Source organism: Schistocerca americana, chromosome 1 (assembly GCF_021461395.2).
Source record: "Schistocerca americana isolate TAMUIC-IGC-003095 chromosome 1, iqSchAmer2.1, whole genome shotgun sequence".
In the NCBI taxonomy this organism is placed as follows: domain Eukaryota; kingdom Metazoa; phylum Arthropoda; class Insecta; order Orthoptera; family Acrididae; genus Schistocerca; species Schistocerca americana.
The window spans coordinates 277,987,185-278,012,211 of record NC_060119.1 but is presented as its reverse complement, the minus strand read 5'-3'; the positions used below and the strand labels follow the sequence as shown (position 1 = coordinate 278,012,211).

The 25,027-nt window shown below is 41.8% G+C and overlaps 1 protein-coding gene across 1 annotated transcript in view; it reads right to left on the bottom strand.

The window, feature by feature from the left end:
- LOC124625300 (epidermal growth factor-like protein 8) overlaps positions 1-25,027 on the bottom strand; it is a 188,889-nt gene that overhangs the window by 131,423 nt on the left and 32,439 nt on the right. Inside the window, exon 2 of the mRNA XM_047149164.1 lies at positions 17,879-18,087. Coding sequence (XP_047005120.1) covers positions 17,879-18,087 — 209 coding nt within the window. The remainder of the gene's footprint in view (positions 1-17,878; positions 18,088-25,027) is intronic.

Here is a 25,027-nt window from a genome sequence, read left to right as displayed (position 1 = left end):
GAAAAATAAAATAAACAAAATTGAGATTGGTTGCAGATAAGTTATTTTTAAACAAACCTATTGTTTTCACAGTCGTAGGCTTTCAGAACCATTTACAGTGGATGAAATCATATGTGATGTTATTTTTAAACGTTTTATTCTAGCTTTTACACAATTGTGTGTTATTTACTTTGCCAGGGAAGGACCTTCCCGTTATTACTATTTACACCTTTTATGTGGATTTTAAGTATGGATGTAATTCTACATGTTGTATGTCAGTTTTATTGTCAGACGCTCGTTTTGCCATGTGAAGTAATTTTAATTAATGTCTACGGATACTCCAATTTAACAATTAAATTTACGATACTGGTTACTCATGTACTCTAGCTATAGTGTCCTATGTTGGCCTCAGTTATTCGTATAAATACCGGATGCATCCTCCAGCACTTACTACGTATGTAAATGTGTAGATTTTGACGCTGATACCTACACCAGAATATTTTATGGTATGCATGACTGTAAATCATGTAAATATTTTTTGTTTTTCTTATGTATCACCAGGCCTGTTATATATTTTGCTTCGGCAAATTGAACTTAGTTGGTTACAACGTTGCCTTTTTTTTTTTTTTTTTTTTTTGGTAAGAGACATGAAGATGACAGTAGCCAAAACTGGTAATAGTGGACTGTAAAATGAGTGTGATGAAGACGGACATTTACAAAAAAGTGCCACAATATGATGGCGGACTCATTTAGCAACTATATGTCTTCAGTTGATAAGAATGCTTGGTGACACCAGGGACTAAACCCAGTTCCCGCAGGTGGCAGTCAGAAGGGCTGCTCACTGAGCTGTGGAGACGGAGCTCGAACTAAGTGCTTTGGGATAAAGATAAATGAGAGCGACTGACGATGAATATGGAAGGGTGAGAACAGGTCCTCAGCAGAACAGGTACAAACTTCACCGAAAAGAAAATGCAACAGTTTCAGACTTTAGATCTGGAAGTACATAAATGTAACCAGCTTGATTACTGGTGGCGCGCCAGCAAATGAACACGCGATGAAAGAGAGATAGAAGGGGCAACTTTTCTGAGAGTGTTTCAGTGTTATAATCCGTCGCTAATTGGAGAAATCTGCCGGGGCGCCGCAGAGACGAAAGGCGCGAGACTTGGCCGGCGACTTTTAAAGTAGCGGGAGAGGCGTGTTGCAGATATCTGGCGCGGCGACATAAAACAGCTCGCCCGATTCCGCGGTTGCCTTCCTTTTTTTAATGTTTTTTGTCCGCGAACGGCGCTGCCTTCAAGAAACGCCCGTTGAGCAACGCAGGACCGGCGGGACATGCTGTGTACCGTAACTCGACGGGATCTCGTCCAGACCCGCGGAAAGCATTAAGGCGTCCGAGTGTTGTATCTGGCAAACGTGAAGAGCACTAGGAAACGTCCGCAAACCGGCGAAGACAGTCTCGGCAACTGTGACAACCCTTTTATACAGAACGAGTGCACGACGGCGAGGCTAGTAGATGTAACACCTACAGCGTCTCTCGGTGTTGAAAAAAAATAAAAGCTCCCAAATTAGCACCTATGTCCTTAAAGTTTCAATTCACAAAATGACCCAAGTTCCTTCACAAGTAGTAATTACTAAAAATAAATAAAAAACAAGTAGATGGAAATATCTAGTATAGAAAGCAAAAGAAAAGAAAAGGAAAATTTAATTATAAATTTGAGAAACATAGGAAGGGGGAAAAACAGTAGAAAATATTAAAATATTAATTATTCCAATACGTACGAAAATCAATATTATAGTCATAGAACGTAGGTCTGGGACACCAAAGATAGTGTTTATTAAAGTATAAATAGCCATACGTTGTAATTACGATACTCCAGTCTCTAGTGCGTTCTAGTTCGGAAGTTATTTAGGACGTACAGCTTTAGAGAACAACAACTGGGACTTTATTAAACGGGGATTAAGAATAGGTCGTGACGAGATTGTTTTTGAGGATTGTCAATTTAAGACTTTAATTTGGACATTTATCAGATTAGATAAACGGGAAGGTGAATAGTAATCTCTTTGGCTGTAATGTCAATTCGTGTCAATATTTAAATTGAGAATTTTAACCGGATTCGGACTTTGAATTGTGATAGTGGGAAACTTTAACTTCACGCGACTAGTGATTATAGTTAATGACAGTTTGCGGATATTAAATATTTACCGATAGTAACATCTCTGATACTAGCGGTACTCAGACATCTAATTAAAGAACTTCTTTGAATGAGATCGTATGAGTGAACATATTTATTAATAGTTCTTGTCAATAAACTGACGTTGTTAATTTGAAACATAATACAAGTCTTGAACATTAATATAACTTAGATTAATAAACGTTAAGGTTAAGTGATCTATGCCAAGAACAAACTAGCGATTCGTAACTAAAACAACTGAACGAAAGGTTAAAGTATCGTCGTGTGTAAACATTGGTAGTAAAGCTACTAAAGATTTTTTCTCTCAGAGTTGGGAAGACTACACGTGTAGTGACCCACGTTTAACATTGGGTTTTTAAAAGTAATCAAATTGATACTTAGCCGGGACAATATTAAATAAAAGTAAAACCCTTAAATGACAATCAATGTGGAAAAAATAAAATCAAACTTTCACCTATTAGACGAAAAAGCGAAAACAGAAAAAGGGCTGCTACACAGAGCCCTTGACCAGTTTGGCATGCAAATGCACAAATTTTTTCCTCACTAGCGAACGACACTCATGATTATCCCGCTCTACCGATTATTGAGTTCAAGTATTTAATTTGCGTTTCCTTTTGTCTTTTTTCATGCATGTGGCTGTTCAGTGCGGCCCGATACAGCTGCCCCTCGTGTACCAATCTCTGCACCTCAGATTACCACTCGAAGTCGACGTTCTCTCTTATTACATGAATATATTCCAATCTCTGTCAGTCCCTACAGTTTTCACTCTCTACAGCTCTCTCTGGTACAATGGAAGTTATTCTGTGACGTTTTAAGATCGTTATGTCCCTTCTCCGTGTCCGAGCTTTCCGTACATTTCTTGCCTCTACTATTCACGCTCCACATAATTTTCAAAATCCTTGTCGACTGCTTCGATTTTCTTCTTGTCCCATTTACCCACGGTCCATGATTCGCTTACAATGAACGCAGTGTCTCAAACATATACTCTCATAAATTTCTTCCTCAAATCGAGGCCTGTGTTTGATATTAGCAGATTAATTTTAGCGAGGAAAGCCCTCTTTGCCAAAACTAAACTGAACTCCGCCCGAATAGGCCATGAAGCCTCAATGGTACCGACCGGCTGTCGTGTCATCCTCAGCCCACAGGCGTCAATGGATGCGGCGGATATGGAGGGGCATGTGGACAGCACACCGCTCTCCCGGCCTATCAGTTTACGAGACAGGAGCCGCTACTTCTCAATCAAGTAGCTCCTCAGTTTGCCTCACAATTGTTGAGTGCACCCAGCTTGCCAGTACCGCTCGGCTGACTGAATAGTCACCCACCCAAGTGCTAGCCCAGCCCGACAGCGCTTAACATCGGTGATTTGGCGGGAACTTATGGTCGTTGTGGTTTGGTTCTGTTCTAGAGAAGTTTACCCGAAAGTGGTGCGAAAAACTGCGTACGTTGTGTGTTAAGAACTGAGTCAGTTTCGCCTGTAAGAGGCTGACAACTGACTATCTAACTTCAGGAGATACTCTTGAAGCAGTCGCTTAACTGTCACATCAACTTCAGTTGGGAGCAGCGAGGTGGGACTTTAGATATCAGTTGAGCAAACAATTTTCGTAACGAACGTAAGCAAACTCGCAGAGAACTATTCGTATGTGAGGGAAAATAAATCAGGTACAGACGTTTAATTGCGTAGGGGAGTGGATGGAACGAAACATCTCTGAGAAAGAGACCTCTAAGTCAAGGACCAACAAGATGGAAACTGTGTACCAACTCACCCGATTACAGTATACCCATAACAAAGAATCGTTGACCATTATTGTCAAGCTCGAAATCAACAATTCAGTCAGCCTACTGAAAGGTCCATAGACACCAATATATCTCATAACGTACACATACGGTCTAGTAGAATAAAAAAAGTTTATGGGAACGGGATTGGGGTAATCAAATATGAAGACTAATACAGAAAAACAAACAAACTTTAGCTATTGCGACATAGCTTTTCTTACACAGCATTTTCGTGTGAAAAGGTTACGTTAAGTGTGTAACCGATTACTGAGATTTGTGGGGTTGGTAAGTGTATAGGGGTGGCCATATAGCTGTCACATCATCATGTTACTATTCTGTGAACTTACTATAACGTGACTAAATCGGTTGGTGCAATGAATAACTCTCCATGACATCATCGGGATATTGTTTAGTAATTAACATGTTTGTTGAACATTCGTGCAATACTGTAAGGCAGAGACAGAGGGGTCACGAGGTCAATCACGAATGCATAAAATCTTGCACACGACGTTTTCGAACAAAGTTTAAGTTCAAGAAACTGTTTGTGGGTAACTATTGAAGGTCCGTGAACCTACACATAAATTTTACAATACTTTAACACTGCTCTACCGTTCACAGTTAAAGTCCACAATTTGTACAGAAACCATATGGCAGTTATAAGAGTCGAGGGACATGAAAGGGAAGCAGTGGTTGAGAAGGGAGTAAGACAGGGTTGGTAGCCTCTCCCCGATGTTATTCAATCTGTATATTGAGCAAGCAGTAAAGGACACAAAAGAAAAATTCGGAGTAGGTATTAAAATCCATGGAGAAGAAATAAAAACTTTGAGGTTCGCCGATGACATTGTAATTCTGTCAGAGACAGCAAAGGACTTGGAAGAGCTTGGAATGGACAGTGTCTTGAAAGGAGGATATGAGATGAACATCAACAAAAGCAAAACGAGAGTAATGGAATGTAGTCGAATTAAGTCGGGTGATGTTGAGGGAATTAGATTAGGAAATGAGACACTTAAAGTAGTAAAGGAGTTTTGCTATTTGGGGAGCAAAATAACTGATGATGGTCGAAGTAGAGAGGATATAAAATGTAGACTGGCAATGGCAAGGAAAGCGTTTCTGAAGAAGAGAAATTTGTTAACATCAAGTGTAAATTTAAGTGTCAGGAAGTCATTTCTGAAAGTACTTGTATGGAGTGTAGCCATGTATGGAAGTGAAACATGGACGATAAATAGTTTGGACAAGAAGAAAATAGAAGCTTTCGAAATGTGGTGCTACAGAAGAATGCTGAAGATTAAATGGGTAGATCACATAACTAATGAGGAAGTATTGAATAGGATTGGGGAGAAGAGAAGTTTGTGGCACAACTTGACCAGAAGAAGGGATCGGTTGGTAGGACATGTTCTGAGGCATCGAGGGATCACCAATTTAGTATTAGAGGGCAGCGTGGAGGGTAAAAATCGCAGAGGGAGACCAAGAGATGAATACACTAAGCAGATTCAGAAGGATGTAGGTTGCAGTAGGTATTGGGAGATGAAGAAGCTTGCACAGGATAGAGTAGCATGGAGAGCTGCATCAAACCAGTCTCAGGACTGAAGACCACAACAACAACAACGCGACCGTTGAAAACAAGTTCCCAAGCACCTACAAAAGATCCTGGACTTGTCTCCCGGCTGCTGAGACGCCGCTCATCAGCGCGTGTCTTGATTCACTGATCTGGCACAGCCAGTTGGCCTAGGACAAATGGTCCGCTGCCGTTTCATACCCTCGATCTGCCGTTGCAAAAATCCACAATATTATACGTACTATGCATATTACGATGGAAACTACGCATATAATCACTTTACGTGATTCGTGTTTGCACACTGATTCCTTTGAGATGATAAAAATGCGAGTTTTGACGTTTTTTTATATCAGTGAATCTAACAGTGTCTCCCGTTGGTTGCGAGTAAACTTCGTAACGAATAAAAATTACATTTAACTTATCACTAATATCAGTTTTACGCGTGAACTAGGAACTAAAATTTCACCAGATTTTCTGAGGTGATATTAGGGTGCTTGGTTTTCGAGTTATTTGCATCTTTTTTTTTTGTAGAAATGTTCAAAATTAGCATAATATGCTTCATATTGTCCATAGTTGCTTTTGCAGTTCCAGAGGCTATTTTCGTTCCGTCGTTACAACTGCAAGAAAATGCCTGAGTGGTGAGAAAAACCCGTATTTTCTTTTAATTGTAAAGACTTAACAAAAATACACTCAGAAACATTAGCATTATTTGCTATTCTTTTAAATCCAAGGAGAACCTAATTTGGTCATATAGCTACTGCATTCTGTTATCTAATATTGGCGACACACCTATTGTTTTGCAATTCATTTTGTACCAAAATTAGTTTTTTAGCACTTGGAATCAAAATTCTGACTCATAACAGAAATTGTAGCATTTAATAGAAATTCTGAGGCTGTTTTCCAGTGTGTGTCAAGTTCTGTCAGGTACACCTTTTTCGATAAAATCGCTTAAGCAGAACGTTCAAGAAAAACACACACTATTTAAGAGAGGAGCCAAATCCTCATTTTTAAAGATGTGGCAATGAAATTTTGTACTACGCTTTACATGAAATTAATACATAAGTTCCTTGGATTATATATATTTAATTTTTTTATGGAGTTTAAAAATTTTAATTTCAAAAAATAATCCGCGAACATTTTTCTCAGAGACGCGCTGTACATCTTTTTTTCTCAATATCTCCTGAGAGAAATTTCTTATTTTAAATGTCATTCTCTAATAACTTCATCCTCCCTACTTTCCCATCAATAAAAACAGGAACTGCATCAAAAGTTCCAATTCTGGTAACTGTAGCAGATGAAAATGTGGTTTTAGGGCATCGTTTCCATATGAGTGGATTTAGAAACTCATTTGGATTCTCGGTTTTGACATTAATCTGTATTTCAGGCACATCCGATGCGATTTCATCACTGAAAATTTTGTGAACTTATTGCCAGTTAGTTCTACTAATAAATAAAAAATAAACTTAAAACTGACAGTTAGGAATGCTCCTGATGCACGCGAAACAATGCTGGGAGCAATATCAAACTCCTGAGCTACATTCGTTACATGTCGTTCTTCTTAAAGCTTTTTCGATGATTTTTTTTCTCACGTGAAGTCACCCAAATGTTGTCTCCGGGCAATATTGTAATAGTTAGTTGGTTGATTCGGGGGAGGGGACCAAACAGCGATGTCATCGATTTCATCAGATTAGGGAAGGATGGGGAAGGAATCACAGCCGGCCGCAGTGGTCGAGCGGTTCTAAGCGCTTCAGTCCGGAACCGCGCGACCGGTACGGTCACAGGCTCGAATTCTGCCTCGGGCATGGATGTGTGTGATGTCCTTAGGTTAGTTAGTTTAAGTAGTTCTAAGTGCTAGGGACTGATGACCTCCGATGTTAAGTCCCATACTGCTCAGAGCAATTCGAACCATTTGAACCAAGGAATCAGCCTGGGATTTGCCCGACGCGAGTTAGGGATATCACGGAAAACCTAAATCAGGATGGTACCCCGGATTTGAACCGTCATCCTCCCGAATACGGGTCCAGTATGTAACCCCTGCGCCATCGCGCTCGGTATATTGTAACGAAGAACACCACCACAGCACCTTCTAACTACTCGCTGACTGACACACACGCGTTCTTTACGTTCCTTCAATTGTCTCGTGCTGCACGGCCAGTCTCTTTTGGCGCTACAGTCACGCTAACCTCACGCCATGTGAATTTCAACTTTCTGTGCACGATGGAGAGACATCTGGCAACATTCTGCCCATCTTTTATTCATTTCTACCGAGTAGCTGATATGTTATGTTACTTTTACCTATTCGTCCTTAAGTAGTGCTGAGTAGTGTACATACGGTGTTTTTGTCCCTTGTTTACAACGCATGTAAACAGTACGCCAACAGTATAACACCGATTTTAAAATGTAAATACCAAAATGCATAGGCATGGTAACAGAACGGATTTTGTAAATAAAAGTGAAAAGCGTCTGGTGAAAAGCACTCTTGAAGTGCAGTAAGCTCCAGACGGTAAAACCAGTAATAGTTTATCGTAACGGCTGCTACGGAAGATCGCTATGCAAACAAGCATATCACAGGAGTCTGTTTGCAGCAGTGGAAAGAGATTTAAAAAAGTTAAGGATTTGGTACTCTAACATCTTCAGTCGAAAATCATAAAAGAGTGGCTTACTGGATACTAGAGATTCCACGTAAAACCAAATAAAAGCAAGTGCAAATTCTGGACAGCACAATTAAGAAAGACCACTGAAGGCAAATGTGGGAGGGAATGCAGGAAATAACGTGGGTATATTCGATGAAAAAAATAAAAAAATACGATGATACAAGGGCCATTGAATAAAAAAACGGATTTTTTAAAGAATCTATTATGAGAACGAAATACAACACTTATCTATTTTTCAACGTAATGATTCCCCCCCTCCTATTTACCCCAACCCTTCCAAGTTCTATGCATTCATTCCAGTTCTGGACAAGCTTATCAATTCCACATGCAAAGAATTCTTGGGGGCGTGTACGTGACCATTTATGCATTGCTGCTTGGACTTCCTCATCATCACCGAATCTTTAGACACTAAGAGCTTCTTTCAGTGAGTTAAAAATGTGATAATCTGAAGGTGACAGGTGCATGGAATGTGGCGTGCTGGGGCAAGCAGACGAACTTCAGGTCTCCCTGCACACATTCATGTGCCTTTCTTTCATTTCTGGTGTCAAATGTTTCGGAACTCACCTCGCACACACTTTCTTGAACATCAGTATGTCATGAACAATATGATGGGATGATCCGACTCGAATGTTCATCGTTGCTTCGGTATCGTTCACAGTAATACACATGTTTTCCAATGTCAATCATTAACAATCGCAGTGTTGCTATCCGTGGACAGTGTGTCCTGGGCGTGGCGAATCTTCGACATAGTTCATGCCCCGTTTGAAATTAGCTACCAACTTGTACACTTGTATTCGATTCAAACAACTTTCACCATATTGCAAAACCATCCGACGGTAAATTTCGAATAGTTTCAACCCTACAACTAATAGATATCTAATGACACTCCGCTGCTCCGTGTTGGTGCAAACCTGCTAGGATCCGCCATCTTGCTTCAGTGATACTTAGCATCCTGCTCGCGAGGTAGATGTGCCGGTTCCATCTGAAAATAGTGCTGGGATAGTAGCGAAACTGGCATAGAAGCACAGACTTAGTCGAGGTTTTGTATTTTTGTATATTATTTATTCATGAATGGTCTTTATAACAATAATCAAAAGAAGATAGCGCTTCAGCTTGGTCATTACGAACTACTTAAATGATTAGCATAAAACCGAAAAGCTTGCGTGCCCGGAACTTGTGCACACGCAGAGCAGGCAGCCTTGTAGCACGCCTACCTCGTTCCGGACAAGAAAAACTTGACTTTCGACCAAAATGCGAGTCAAACGAATTACCATAACTTGCTTTTTTCTCCCTCGAAAACTTCGCGTCGAGGAGCCTAATTGCCGTCTGAAGAGCGACAAACGGTGACAGTGGAATGCTGCAAAAATGTAATGCAAATCATTGTCTTTTATTCTGCTGGCCAGGGATGCTACAAAAAGTGTCTGACTAATTTAACTAACCTAGCGAGTGTAATTACCATGTAACCTGATACGCGACAGTTGCACGGTAGGAGAGCCATTAACCTCCTTCTCCGACTGGCACTGTTATATATCCAAGTCCTTATAACCCCGAAGTCTGGCAGGTACAGTGTTCGTGCGTCTGCGGATCCAAGTAAGCTCCATTTACAGAGTGCAGCTAATCTCCCTCTTTTAAGGTGAAGCGTTTTATCCACCGAGGTGTCCGAGACAAATTAGCCGAGATACTTTCCGAGAGGAAAGACTGACGTTATCATTTTTTTCCTCTGAGTCAGCAATTTAAGGGAGTCCATTACCTTCCAGGCTGAACTACAGTTATCGGTTATTTATTCCTCAAAAGCATGATTTACTTAAAACTATCGACATCGCTTGTCTCCGTCTTAAGCACATACAGTGCCAGAAGAAATTAGCAACCCCTTCCAGAAGTTTCCAGTTCACTCAAGATATAGTGTTGCAACAGTACATACGGAATACACGAAATGATTACATTAACAGATCAACAGCTCAAGCTGTTTTGAGGTATCAGGTATCGACCCATGTTGAAAACACCATATTAATACGTGGTGTAGCCTCCAAGGGCGACAATACAGCCCCTGACTCTGGTATACAGTCGATCGTACAGATGGTGAATGCTGTTCGGGGATACGTTATACCACACCTGCTCGGGCTGTCCGCGTAGCTCTGTAAGAGTTATTGATTGACGAGTCGCGTGAGTCACTTCTTATCGCATCATATCCCACATGTGCTCGGCTGGAGACAAGTTCGGAGATCGTGCTGGCCACGGAAGTTGCTGCACGTCTTACAGAGCACGTTGAGTTTCAGTGGCACTACATAGGTGAACATTATCCTATACTTGGAAGGATAGACAGCATTGGTCGTATATTTTTGTTTATTATCGCAAAATCGATTTTCGGTCACTTAGTCACTTTCCTCTCGGAAAGTATCTCGGCTAATTTGTCTCGGACACCTCGGTGGATAAAACGCTTCACCTTAAAAGAGGGAGATTAGCTGCACTCTGTAAATGGAGCTTACTTGGATCCGCAGACGCACGAACACTGTACCTGCCAGACTTCGGGGTTATAAGGACTTGGATATATAACAGTGACGGTCACTTAGTGACCAGTCACTAAGTGACCGAAAATCGATTTTGCGATAATAAACAAAAATATACGACCAATGCTGTCTATTCTTCCAAGTATACCCATTATCTGGTCGTAGTGCACAGGACACTATGGAGTCGCCAATCAATGAACATTATCGTGTTGGTACAACACATCACCTTCCCGTTGCTAGAACGGTAAAAGAATGTGTCTAACACATTCTACACGTACCGAGCGCTGGTTATCTTCCCCTCCAGAAACATCAAAAGTGAAGGAAAGTTGTAGCTTATGGCATCCCAGAGCATAACGCCTGAAGGGGGCCAGTGTATCTTGGACGAATGCACTTTACGACACAGTGCTCACCAGGTCTTACACGCAAACGGACATCACTTACATGCAGGCAGACTCTGCTTTTTAATCGCTGAAGAACACCGAACGCCGTTCTATCTTCCAAGTGTTCGTCTGACGGCATCAATCCAGCCGTGCACGTCGCTGCTGTGGAACGAGTGGAAGACCGGCTAGAGCTGTGCTTGCCCCTAGTCTCACTGATAATGACCGGTCTGACACGTCTGGGCTCACAAGCCCCCTTATAAGTGCTGTGCTAGCGGTACGATCTGCCAATGCTGCCATTATAACACGACGATCCTGGAGAGTGACTGTGCTGCGAGGACCACTGATACCACTGTCGTTGCACAACTGTCGCTACACGTCCAACTTGTGTGGCATTCCTCCGAAAGGACCATTCTGCCACTCGGAAGATCAAACTAGGTCAGTTGTCTGTAGGAAACACGAATGCGTCTCTATGGCATGTTTACCTGCTCGCTTCACACGTTTGCACCACACTGAGCCTTCTGGTTGAGTGCATTCCCTATTCAACGGAAGACTCTGATAGCACTCTGGTAGCTACGCCACTACGCTGACGGTTAGTCGTTATTTTCAACGTAATTACGTAAGCCAATCCACCACGTCGTCCGCCAACAGATAGTGTAGCTAACAGTACCACGCCTGTACACCCATGCACACTGAGTATTACAGTTTGTTTTACATCAAATATACACCTTAGGCATTTTTGTGTGATTTATTTGTCATTTGTAGTCGACCACTATTAAATTATGATACTTACAGCGCCATCTATTGCTATATTTTGTATCTATTTATTTTTCTTCCGCCATACGTTTTCCCCCATCTCCGATAGTATTCCGTTACAATTTGACGTCATTCTGACCGGTGGTGTTATTTCTACAGTGGTTTTAAAGCTTAACTTTAATTATATTGACCCTGTAGACGAGGAAAAATTGTTGTAGAACAATATGCAGCCGTCGCGACACTTCTCAATCGCATTCAGCATTCCGTTTATTGAGACTACGCTGATCTGACGCCAAGGAAATCTTGGAATCCATCCTTACCTGGCGCATGCATCAATACCTCCATCGAAACCACCTCCTCCCCAACTCCCACTGTGGCTTTCGACCTTCCTTCTCTGCCGATGACTAACTCCTCCATCTCCCTCATCTCCTCTCCCTCAAGCTTAACGCCCGTCGTTCCGCCATTTTAGTCTCCCTAGACCTCGAAAAGGCCTACGACCATGTATGGTATCCCAGTCTCCTGTTTAAACTTCAGACTTACGTCCTTCATATCAGCAATGTCTGTCTGATTGCCTCCTTCCTCTCCCACTGCCCCTCCTACGTTACCAATCAAAAGGCCGATTCATGCAGCTTCTACACTTCCACAGGTGTGCCCCAGGGTTCTGTTCCCTCCCCTCTCCTCTACCTTCTGTACACGGCAGATATGCCCCAATCCTCGCCCCCCCCTCTCCGGTCCATCTCCTGCAGTATGCCAATGACACCACTTTCCTTGCCCTCACTCCTACCCTTCAACGGTCCCAACGCCTTCTCCAGAATCACGTTGACCTTTTTGCCACATAGCAAAGACCCAGGCAATCATTGCAGGCCATACCACTTGCTCCTTCCGGCCCCTTGATTTTTCCCTTACCATCTGCACACATGCTGCCCGCCTCTGCCCTGCCCTCACCTACCTTGGACTCACCGTTGACCATCACGTCACCTGGATCCCTCATCTCTGCTCTGTCCAATCCAAAGCCCACAACCACCTCCGACTCCTTACCTCCTGGCCGGACATGGGGGTTGAACCACTCTACCATCCTCCACACCTACAAATCCTTAATCCATTCCATCCTCTGTCATGCCAGTCCCGCCTGGATATCCGCCACCCCCCACCCCCCAAATTCTGTAAGTCCCTCCAGACCCTTGAGCGCCATGCACTCCGCCTCGCCTTCCGTATACATCTCCCGTTCCCCACATGGATCCTCTATGAGCTGATGAGCTGATTCCGTGCCCCCATCTGTTCCTTTTCCTCAAACATGACCGCATCCTCTACCCTCCCACTGACTTGATCCCCCTCATCCCCTGGTTGCTCCGCCGCGCCTTCACTGTTGTGTCCCCCCTACCTTCCACCTCTACACTCTTCATCTCCTTTCCCAAGGTGGCTTCCATCAACTCCTCCTCCCAAATGATGCCCTGTCTCCCTCCATTTATACCTCCTATCAACTATGATCCTCACCTCCCCCTCCCTCCCTCTGTCCTTTTCTTGGGCTCCCTCTCCCCCCCCCCCCTTTCGTTTTTTCTCCACCTGCCCACTCCTTGACTCTCTTCTCTCACCCTGGGTCCGTTTTCTTTCCCCCTCCACTGTCTTCCCCACTCCTGCTCGCATCTGCCCTGTCCCCCTTTTTTTCTATCTCCTCTCCCTCCAACGGCCCCCCTTTTTTCCTTTCCTCTCCTCCCCCCATTTTTTGTTTCCCCGTCATTGGTCCGCCCCCCCCCCCCCCCCCTGCATCCGCCGCCGTGTCTCCTCTATAGTGCTGTTTTAAGTACATGTTTGGTGTTGTGCATCCCCTGTCAGCGTTGCGAACGGACAACATACTGTCGTTGGGTGTGTTTTTAAACTGTTCCGAACAGAAACCAGAATGTCGCCGTGTTTTTTAATTGTGCCTGTCTATTTACTATGTGTTTTAATCAGCACCACTGAACCTTTGTTTTCATATTCTCTTCGCAATTTTTCGCCTTGTCCCAGTTTTAATCAGTCACCGTTTTATCGCCTGTTTTTATTTTTATAGTATCTCCTAATTTTGTTTATAACTTTTCTGTAGGCTGCAGAGCGGCATATTACGCTGCTGCCGGCCTGCTCCTCTTCTGCGGGGGAGGGGGGGGGGGGGGGGAATCGAAATCCAATAAAGGAAAAAAAAGTCAAGGAAATGGAAGTTTTACCAAAATATTGCTCTGGCAACGTGAACAATCGAGCATGTGTAGTTTGTCCGTTGCCATGAAACGAACTTAGCAGCGTGTTGTCAATAATACCTCCGATCTGAAAGGAATCCGAAAAGCAAGCACATCAAAGATCATCCCTCGCAGCAAACGATAGATCAGATGTGGAAGTGTTGTACAGAGGACTAGAGTCATCAACCACTAAGCCACTCGTCAATATAGCTCCGCTGGAAAGATGTATTCGCTAACAGATTTCAATTCGTCTAGACGTGAAATACGCCCTCCGTATGTCTGATCATGGAACGAGTGATCAGTTGTGCAAGAACGCGTGTCTGGTCTGCTAAAATGAACTTATGGTAACTATCAATTGAAAACACAACTTTTTACGTCAAAAATAACCTTTGTTTAAAAATACATTATATTTGTCTAAGCTGATAGTGTTTGCTTTTGTTTTAGTTACACAAACTTCATGTTGTCAGGAACACGTACCTCTTTGTATGAAAGTATCATAACAAGAAGAACATATTAAGAGACACTGACGTAACAGCTTTTCAGTTCATTAGAAGTTGTGGCTTAACTACGGTACAACTTATTAGCTTTAACCACATGGGCAATTAATAACGCAACTGTAACTTCACATTTTCCCGCATAAGTATAAGAAGTGTGAGCAATGGAACGTATCATAAACAGGGTTTTGTAGTTCAATCGACTATGTTATGAAACTACTGCTGTCAAGAACGTGATAAAGGGAAGCGTTAAAAACGTTTACCTACGATATTGAAACAAACATATTGTCTTTTCAGTAGTATTAAAAAATAATAGTAAGGAAAAGCAAATACAAAATAATCACAATTTTTGTTGAATCGTAGCAACACGATATGATTCATACAGTGAGAGAAGAAAGTTGCTGAGTGGAGCAGTTGTTATGATTACTTGTCAATTTTTAGGCATAAAACGAGTAGGAAGAAATTTGAAAAAAAAAAAGTTAATTGGAAGTATTCTTTTCCTTCGTGGCAATGGTCTATCTTCATGCGGTATATGAGAATTGTGTTATCTGTTGATCGTAGGCGACTGTACTGGGTGTGGGAATAGTGTGATGAGAGAAGGGAGAGGCCTAAACCCTTTGCCGGCACATAGCCTGCTCCTCTCTAACAGCACCAAGCGGGTTGCCTCGGGCCTAATGTTCCCATCCAACGGACGGATCACCGTTCACAGTGTCACATGCCCCCACTTCATGAGACACTACGGAGAGGTTTGCAGTTTTATACAGGATGCTGGCGCAAGGTGAGGCGATCAGCAACTTTACACCACCATCTTTCCTGCCTTTGTCGGCCGAATATTGGCGGTGAAAATTTCTTCCAACACCAGGATTTGAACCTCAGCTACGGTCGCGGAAGTAGAAATTACAATCGAAGGTTATTCTATGTGTAGTGTAAAAGTTAGGTTTAATTGTGGATACTAGTGTACTAGTGTACTAGTGTACACTAGCCTCATTAGGTGAAATCACAGAGACACCTTAGTGCGACTATACTCAGTCTAGAGAAAGCAGTTAGAAACATAGTGGTGGAAAAAAGGTTCCGTCTGTTACTTTTGGGGGGCGTGGCGAAAAGCTATGTTGACGTATAGCTACCAGTTACAAACTGTATAATATTCACGAAATGGGGGCATGCGACACTGTCTATGGTGACATGCCTCTCAGACTGAGGACGATAAATATATAAAATTTGGAGCTTCTTTAGAGGAGTGGACCATTTGCCACCGCTGGATTTTCACTTCCCTCTTCTCTTAATTTATTTGTCGAGTGTATTATCCACCAACAGCAGTTGGACACTATATATGGTGAATCTGGACCTAAAATAACTTAATGTCATTTCTGCCTTTTCTTCTGCCTTTTCTTTGCTAGCTATCATGTTGCTAAATACTGCTCTCTAGAATCTGAGACTGGAGGGATACCACCATACTTTCGGAAAAATGTCATCGAGACTCTCCCGAAGATAGGAAGAGAAGACAAACGCGAGAACTGTCGCACGAACAGCTTGACAGATCGTGTGTCAGAATTGTTGATAAGAGTTAGGTACAGAAGAACAGAAAAGAAAACTGCGTTTGCTAGATGACAATCGATTCGGCTTTAGGAAAGGTAAAGAAACCACAGAAGCAATTCTAACTTTGCGATTACTACTGGGAGCAAGCTATAAAAAATAAAGTCATTTTCACTGGATTTGTCAGTCTGGTAAAAGCATTCGACAGCGTAAAATGTTGTAAGATATTTGAATTTCTCAGAAAAATGGCTGCTAGCTGTAAGGAATGACGGGTAATATACAATATGTATAAGAACCATGAAGGAACAATATGAATGGAAGATCGAGAAAGAGATTCTCTGGTCAAAAACAGCCCAAGACAAGGTTGCAGTATTTCTCCCCTACTGCCCAACCAGGACATCGAAGAGGCAATGACGGAAATAAAACAAAGGTTCAGCAGTTGGCAATAAAATTCAGGTTGGAAAGACTGAATGATAAAGTTCGCTGATGACAGTGCTATTGTCAGTGAAAGTCAAGGAGAATTACAAGACGTGTCGAGTGGAATGAACAGGCTAATGAGCAAATAATATGGAATGAGACTCAGCTGCGGAAAGACGAAAGTAATGAGGAGTAGCAGAAATGAGATTAGTCATAAACTTAACGTCTAAATTGGTGACCTCGATACAGATGAAATGAAGGTTACCTAGGAAACAAAATTAGGCGTGACGGACAAAGCAAAGAAGATAAACGAAGTAAGTTAGCGCAGGCGAAAGGGACATTTCTCTCCAAAAGAAATCTGTTGAAATCAAACATATGTCTTAACTTGAGTAAGAAATTTATGAGAATGTAGTTTTGGAGGACAGAATTGTATGGAAGCGAAGCACCGACTGCGGGAAGACGGGAAAATGAAAGAGTCGAAGCTGTTGAGATGTGGTGCTATAGAGGGGGGGGGGGGGGGGTTAAGGTTAGGTGGACCAAAGAGATAAGGAAAGGGGACGTCGTCCCCAGAATGGGCAAGTAAAGGAAACTATGGAGAACACTGGCAAGAAGAAGGGATGATAGGTTGATGTTAACACACCAAGGAATAACTTCCATCATACTAGAGGGAGCTGTAGGAGATGAAAACTGTGGTGGAAGACAGAAATCGGAATAAATCCAATAAAAAACTGAGGACGTTGAGAGTAAGTGCTGCTCTGTGACGAAGAGGCAGGCACATCAGAGAGAGAGTCGTGATGGACCATACCAAACCAGTTACAAGACTGAAGGCCAAACACCTCCCGCCGCCGCCACCACTACCACCACCACTAAAAGAAAGAAATGCTGTCCTGTATGTTCAGATGCTTTTAGGTGAATAAATACTGAGTATGCTTAACATTCTTCAGCGAAGGGGATCATCTAGATTACTACGGAATTAGGTGCTGTTGACTTTAGAACCTCAGTCTCCATTCTGTTATCGTACGAAAATGAGCATATATAGTTGGGGCAAAATTGCATGGCATTTCATGTACGTTTTTTTTATACTTGGCATATCGATATACCATGGTTTCCATGTTTCTGAAATGTCTTTTTGAAATGATATAATGTGCACAGGGTCGAGATGCACTGAGATGTGTTGCGTAAGGTATGACGTATACATCTTTGCTATGTAAAAATTAATCACATCCCTTTATATATGAATCTTTTCTGCTTAAAATTTCGATCTTTGCTTAACAGATCCAAAGATGGCAACTTAGTTTCCTGAAACTGGTAATCTAAATAAATGCTGTGAAACGTTTGAGGTTTTCTGTTCTGTTTTCATGAATGAATATTATGTATTCCGAGACGTACGTGGTTGGGTACACGTACCGTGTGACCGGACGCAGCTGGACTCACCTCACTGCCTTGCAGAGCCCGCTGCCGTTGTCGCACTTGTGCTGGTAGCTGATCTGCGTAGGCTTGCTGAAAGACTCCACGTGCTTCACTTGCTGCGGCACCGCCTTCTGCACCGAACACACGTGCCGGCTGAAACAAAAGCAACACCTCTCATCGAAAACACAGTCATATAAGGAATTTAAATACAGGGATATTGATATGTACGTTAACTATTATTTCGTCAACAAACACTCCAATAAGGCCAAAGAAAAAAAAAAAAAAAGCAAAATCAAGTCAGAAGCATCATGTAAGGCAATAGAAAAGTTAAAGGAAAAGGATTATACACAATTTCTAAAAATATATTTTGAAACGGTTGATAGTGAGTTTCTATGAACAACTTTTAAAGTGTCTGGATACGCTCAGAAACTCGCCAGAGCAGCACAAAGTCTCTACAACAACACAGTAACGTTGGAAAATAGTAATCGAGGATTTACATAACCTTCAGAGACAAACAGGGAGTGAACAGTGTTGAAGTTTGCCATCAGAATTGTTTAACATATATTCGGATAAAATAATAAGTAAGTGGCAACAAAATACATTTTCCGAGGGATTAACCTGAACGACGATGCCACACTAGTTGATTGCTCTTCTCTGAAGGCAGGACGATCATCCAAGAAGATAAAGATAAGCTCCAACTATCAAAGTCATTTTACATATGAGAAGGAAATACGGTATTAGGAAATCGACAAAAAATGTCTTGACTTAAAAACGGTATCAGACAGATTTAAAACTATTGTAAAGGCTCAGAATCTTCAACACGTATCATATTTCAAATATCTTTTATATGATATCATCTACAACTGTTAGAAAATTTAAATAAAAAATGTAGTAAGTTACAGTATATACGTGGCATAGTTCACCGTCACTTATAAAACTGAAACACGCAGGGAGATCGGTACTAAATTTCACAATATAATGGCAATGTTCTGATCTATGGAAGCGAGATTTACGCTGTCTCAGTAAAAGATCAGTCATTCGAATGAGATTTCTGTAATATGCTTTTGGAGTGTCCGAACGTATGACGTCAGAATAATGAACAGCTTTTCCATAAATGAGAAGTCCTGGAAGTAGTGAGAGAATTGTAAACACCACATTGACGTAACGTTGGATCGGAGATATTTCAACAACGTTCCTACCATAAACAGAAATCAGGAATGCCCGTAGAATCTATGGAGTGACGAATAACAAGAATATCATGAAGCTGGAAAAGGCATTTCATCTTAGACTAGCAAGGAATAAGAAGTTAAAATGTCTATTGCAGGCGCATAATTTGCGGTTACTTTTCTTCGAAGTACGATGCTCCTGAATCAAACGTTTGTGATAGCGTTCGTATCATTGTTCAGAACACTGAAAATGGTTCAAATGGCTCTGAGCACTATGGGACTTAACTTCTGAGATCATCAGTCCCCTAGAACTTAGAACTACTTAAACCTAACTAACCTAAGGACATCACACACTTCCATGCCCGAGGCAGGATTTGAACCTGCGACCGTAGCGGTCTCGCGGTTCCAGACTGTAGCGCCTAGAACCGCTCGGCCACTCTGGCCGGCAGAACACTGAAGAAACCCTAGATGAGCAAATGGCTTAAGCTGTCAATAACATTTTCCATCACTTTATCCGATTTTGTACAACTTTCTTCATTTGTTTTGGTTTTTAAGCTTGGTAACAAGAAGACATAAACAGTGCCGAAGTGCCGAAAAAGAGCGAATGCTCTAATGTGGCAACCCAATCCTTGGTGCAGTCCTTCTTAATGACTGATATGGAAGCTTTGTCATACAGAAAATCTGACATTTTTCCTTCCCATTTTTCGGACGTTTCATCCCGCTAGTTCTTCGTAGTAGTGGAAGAAATTTACATCAGATTTCTTCGTCACAGTCTTGACACTCTGTTTAATGTTAGCAGTGAACTTCGTTCCTACAATCGGTAGACATTTTGTAAATTTCCAGAATGAAATTTTCACTTTGCAGCGGAGTGTGCGCCGATATGAAACTTCCTGACAGATTAAAACTGTGTGCCGGACCGAGACTCGGACTCGGGACCTTTGGTTTTCGTGAGCAAGTATTCTATCGACTTTTTTTTTCAATAATCTTTACTGAACAAACTAACAGGACATATATATACACCATGCAACAGTTCTTCAAGGTACCATTTAAACATATACAAATGATTGTTAGTTAAACAAAAATATTTGAAAAACATTAAATACAACAAAATATAACATATTCTGTCTTCTTCCTTTTTTTGTTTTAATTTTTTTATTGTTAGTGTAATTATCTTTACTGAACAAACTAACAGTACATATATATACACAATGCAACAGTTTTTTTCAAGTTAACATTTAAACATATGCAAATGATTGTTAGTTAAACAAAAATATTAGAAAAACATTAAATACAACAAAATATAACATATTCTGTCTTATGTGACGTGTAGGCATGGCACACCCCAACTTTGAGGAAGACGCTGCGGAGATAACCGGCAAAAGTTGGTCGTAAAATGGTTTTCGGGAACTGAGCTATCCAAGCACGAATCACGGCCGGTCCTCACAGCTCAGACTCAATTCAGTAAATTCACTTTCACCTTGCTTTGTCTATGTAAAATCTTTGAATCGATGGGGATGTCTTTGTATCCCGTTCAGCAAATTAACATTTGATGCGAGGATCGTAAAGGAAATACCACATTTTATCGCCATTCATGACGTTTTTTAAAAATTGTGTTCTACGTATCACTTTTCCAAAAATCCAATAATTGCTTCCCATTGCAATGCATCAATTTAAAATTTGGTTCAAAGGTGGCTACAGCCTTCTCTGTAATGGTGCAAAACCGTGGCGCCTTTCGACGTCACCCAAGGACTCGGCGGCCTTCAAACTGCAAGGTGTCGACACTGTCGAAAAAAAGGGGCGACAGCTCAGAAGTTCAAGCGAGCTGTGATCTGGGTTAATGATGCCACTTCGGCAAAAAATTTCAACACAATTCTGCCGAACAACACCGTGGGCATGTCATTCGATGAGAAGGTCGTCACACCCCCTCTTATCCACATTTTACGCCTTCTTTTTAGCGTTGAAATCACGCGGTTTTCTTATGGATGGTCGAGCAAAAACGTTTTAGGCACACCGCCGCTGAGAGTCACTCCGCCGCTAAGAATCGACACAAAGAGGTTTTCGGTGGCGGCATAAACGGCGTCACTGAACCGATCCCTTTCCTTGGGGCGTTGATTCCCACTCATTTCGCACTGTGTTGAGCAGCATGACACTACGGTCGCAGGTTCGAATCCTGCCTCGGGCATAGATGTGTGTGAAGTCCTTAGGTTAGTTAGATTTAATTAGTTCCAAGTTCTAGGCGACTGCTGACCACAAATGTTAAGTCCCAAAGTGCTCAGAGCCATTTGAACCATTTGAAGCAACAGGACGACATTCTTGGCAGCCTTTGACACTGCTTACCTCCCTCAGCCCGGATGATTCTACCCTTTCTAAGGGCATAGTAGGCCAGCAACTCCCTGAACCTGACCTGATCTCTTTAGAATGTAGTGCGACCGCAATTTTTGCTTTTGTATATAAAGTGGAACCACTGGGGACCGTTCAAAACCATTCGACGAAATCTGAACGTGATCCGAAACAGCAGAGGCTCTTTATGCTTTTTAATCCCTCCTGTTCCGTGTGTTCCTATAGCATGATCACGGAGGGTTGGAACATTGACATATGCGTGAATAAGGCGGCAAGAAGTCGTTCTAAGACATCGTTCGGTAACACCCACGGTGCCAGCCACGCACCTTTGTTGACCACATTAGAAATGTACCTATCAGAATCTTCGACACCCATTCAGCTGAATGATGCCTCGCAGCCGCTCTAGCGCCTTAGGGGCTGCCCGTGATTTTCTTTTGTGGTGGTCAAACATGATCGACTGGAACCTCGACGACGTGTATGCCTGACCCCATCTTCCTATGCAGTCCAAATTCGGGCTATTGTCACATCCGAATGTCTCACAGATTGGAATACTGCACGATTCGAGCAGGTGGCCAAACGGAGGCCTACAGTGAATCAGGTGCTGGTAACGTTGCCTCACACGAATATGTCGCATCTCCGCGTCCTTCAAAGTGCTCACTCTGATGCTGAATCCGATGGCCGCCCTACGTCTCATATTGAATTGCAATTCAAATCATTTATATACCCGCCGATGGTGTGTACGAATAAGAAGTTACTTTGCCATGCGAGCGTATCTTCTGGGTGCTTCACAGTTTCTGTCAGGCAATGTTCATGTAGAATGTCATTGTTACTGTAGAAGACTTATTCTGAGCCATGCTAGATGGTATTATTAATTTTGTTTACTGGAGTTCAGTGTACAAATCATGTAGCCAACAGATGACTGATCAAATGAGGAAAAATGTATGTGTAAGACTGTACAGAGCACAGAACAGCTAACAAAAAAGGTAGTGGTAACTGGCAACTAGAGTATTTCTAGTAGACCACCAACGCGAGAAAGATAAAGAATAAAAATACACTAACTCGTTCTCAGATGAAATTGCTACAAATTCTCCTGGCGTTACGGCAGTTTTCATAATCGGAAGGTCAAACGATACGTAGATACAGCACTATAGCCTGACAAACTGGCTATGGGAATGAGGCATGGGAATGGACACCCATAGGACGCCATCGTCAAAGGCAGTCGCAACACTAATCTAAATATGGTGGTATCCCAATTAATAAAGGTTTGCAAGAAGTTAGTTTAATTTTTTATTTCAGCAAAAGATAAGTTATACCAGAAAGGTTGTTATGTTGAAGCCTATTACACCCGTATTTGTTAGTTACTATGTTATTCTTATCATCAGTCGTGAACTCCATATCTACATTTCTTTCGGTACCACAGTAACTGACACCATGATTTGGTGCTCACTTCCAGGAAATCTATTTTTCTCGCGGTGTTTCTGTACCACAGGAAGAGATTAGTTTTTCCAAATATTAAAAGTCAAGAAAATCCTTATAACAAGGGAATTTCATCATTTAAAAGAGAAATAGAAATATAAAAAATACAGCTCAGTCGGTAAAAAGCACTGATCGCCAAAGGCAAGCTTGCGTGTTCGAGTCCTAGTCCGACTCCCAGTATTAATCTTTCAAATGAACATTATATAACATTGATATAACATTGTTGATTTGGACAACAGAATTAATAAAATCACACTTCATTCAATATTCTTAGTTTTGTACTGAATAAAACATTTTTTGAACCAGGTAAATTTTGTTTCTTATTCGCCTAGAACCAAAACAGGTTCTGACCTGTCCTTATTCGTCCAACTCTGTCTGCAACTCAAAGTGTTTTTTGTCTTTAAATCATTAGCTACGTCCCAAAACTACGAGTAACTGTAAGTTTAAAGTTGGCCGCAAGACCCACAATACCGTAGTTGTCATTCACACATTTATTTATAAAATTATCAAGTTTTTCTTTTAAATTTGAAAACTGTTTCTGTTCACCATATTTTATGGTAATTTGTACCATAATTGACTTACAGACATTGTCCAAAATTAGAGAGATAAATTAATGTTCAAGTCGACAAAATTGTGAATAATTTCACTCTTACTTCTGTTTCGTAATACATTACGGATTCGTGGAATTTAATTTTATTTACAGCAATAAACGCTACTATTGTATCCAAACATCTCTGTTCAAACTGTTATCCATATTTGTAAAATGTTACCTGCAAATGTAGCAACAGCATATAATCACAAGTACATGACAGCGAAGACGAACATTGCCACAGGTAACTGGCACCATTAGCTGAGGAAAGATGACACAGTAGAATCCCAGTTTTCTAGGCAGGACCGATCAGACGATGCAGTGTGGTGAGGAACGTCTTGGTTTAGGTCCTGGTCTCTTATCGTAGAGGAGCAAGGTCACCAACCTGATTTATCTTTTGCGCTGCCGCGTTAATCATTCCGACGAAAGCTGCGGTGGGTTCTTCAGCTAGGACAGGCAGATGCTTCGTTCTTTTGTAGCGAGCCGAACTAGGTTGTGTCTTGAATGATCTCAATGTCGACGAGAAGTAACAACCTCTTCGGTTCTCTTCCCCGTCTGACGGTGCGCTAACCTCTGATGAAACGAAACAAAGGGAATAAGAACGTTACTACCAGCACCTCCTACACGCTCATCATCGCTAAATAACATATCCGTATTTAGGTTGTAGTACTGTACCGAGCTGAATGAACTGAGGACATACGGATTAGGTCTCTTCGTATCGCAGATGTCTGGTACGCCTGCTTGATGTAATCACTTGGAGATGATGTCTCATATGGTTTTTTTTTTCGTTTCCTTAGCTGTACTGTAGCTGGTACCCTACAATCGTTATAACTGTTCTGCCCGCAGATTGCCTTGTCGGAGAGCGCGGAACAATTACTGTGTTTAGCAGTCTTGCAGTACATCACCGGAGATACTGCACGTGGATTAGCTCAGCCTCTTGTTTCGAGACCAAGTTCCGCTAAAACAGAGACTGGATATAAACAAGAGGGCGCCAGACAACGTTTGTACTCCGATGAATCTGGTTTCAGTTATAGGTTTACGAAGATCTTAAATCTGCCACTTACAGAATGAAAGACTTGCTCCATGTACCGTCGAATGTAAGTATACTAATTTTCGTCCAATCTTCGGTTGATATATAAACTGCAATGAAAAACTGTTGCACGCATGGCAGCTATCGAGGCTTAGTGGACAAATATTCGTCATGTCCCTATAATCATCTGTCGTCGCATTGCGTGGGTTATGCGGGGAATTATAGAGTGGGTTCCATTGTTGCAACTCATTGGATACAACTTGTGGTCGACTAATATGGTGAATGATTTATTTATAGAAGATAAGGTACGTGAATGGAAAAATACAGCCTCAGAGAAATCGCCTCTTATGGTTACGAATTTCCGACAAAGGCAGCCTAAGGGATATGATTAAGTTCAGTGTTGCTTTGTGTCTGATACCAGCAATCGTCATACTTTGAACGTTTCTTCAAAAGAGGGGAAAATGGAATAATCGACAAGGCCAAGATCTAGTGAGTAAGGGGTGTGAGGGAGTAAATTGAAACCCAAGTGGGCAAAGTAGAAATGATGACACTAAATAAAAGTGAGGTAATGT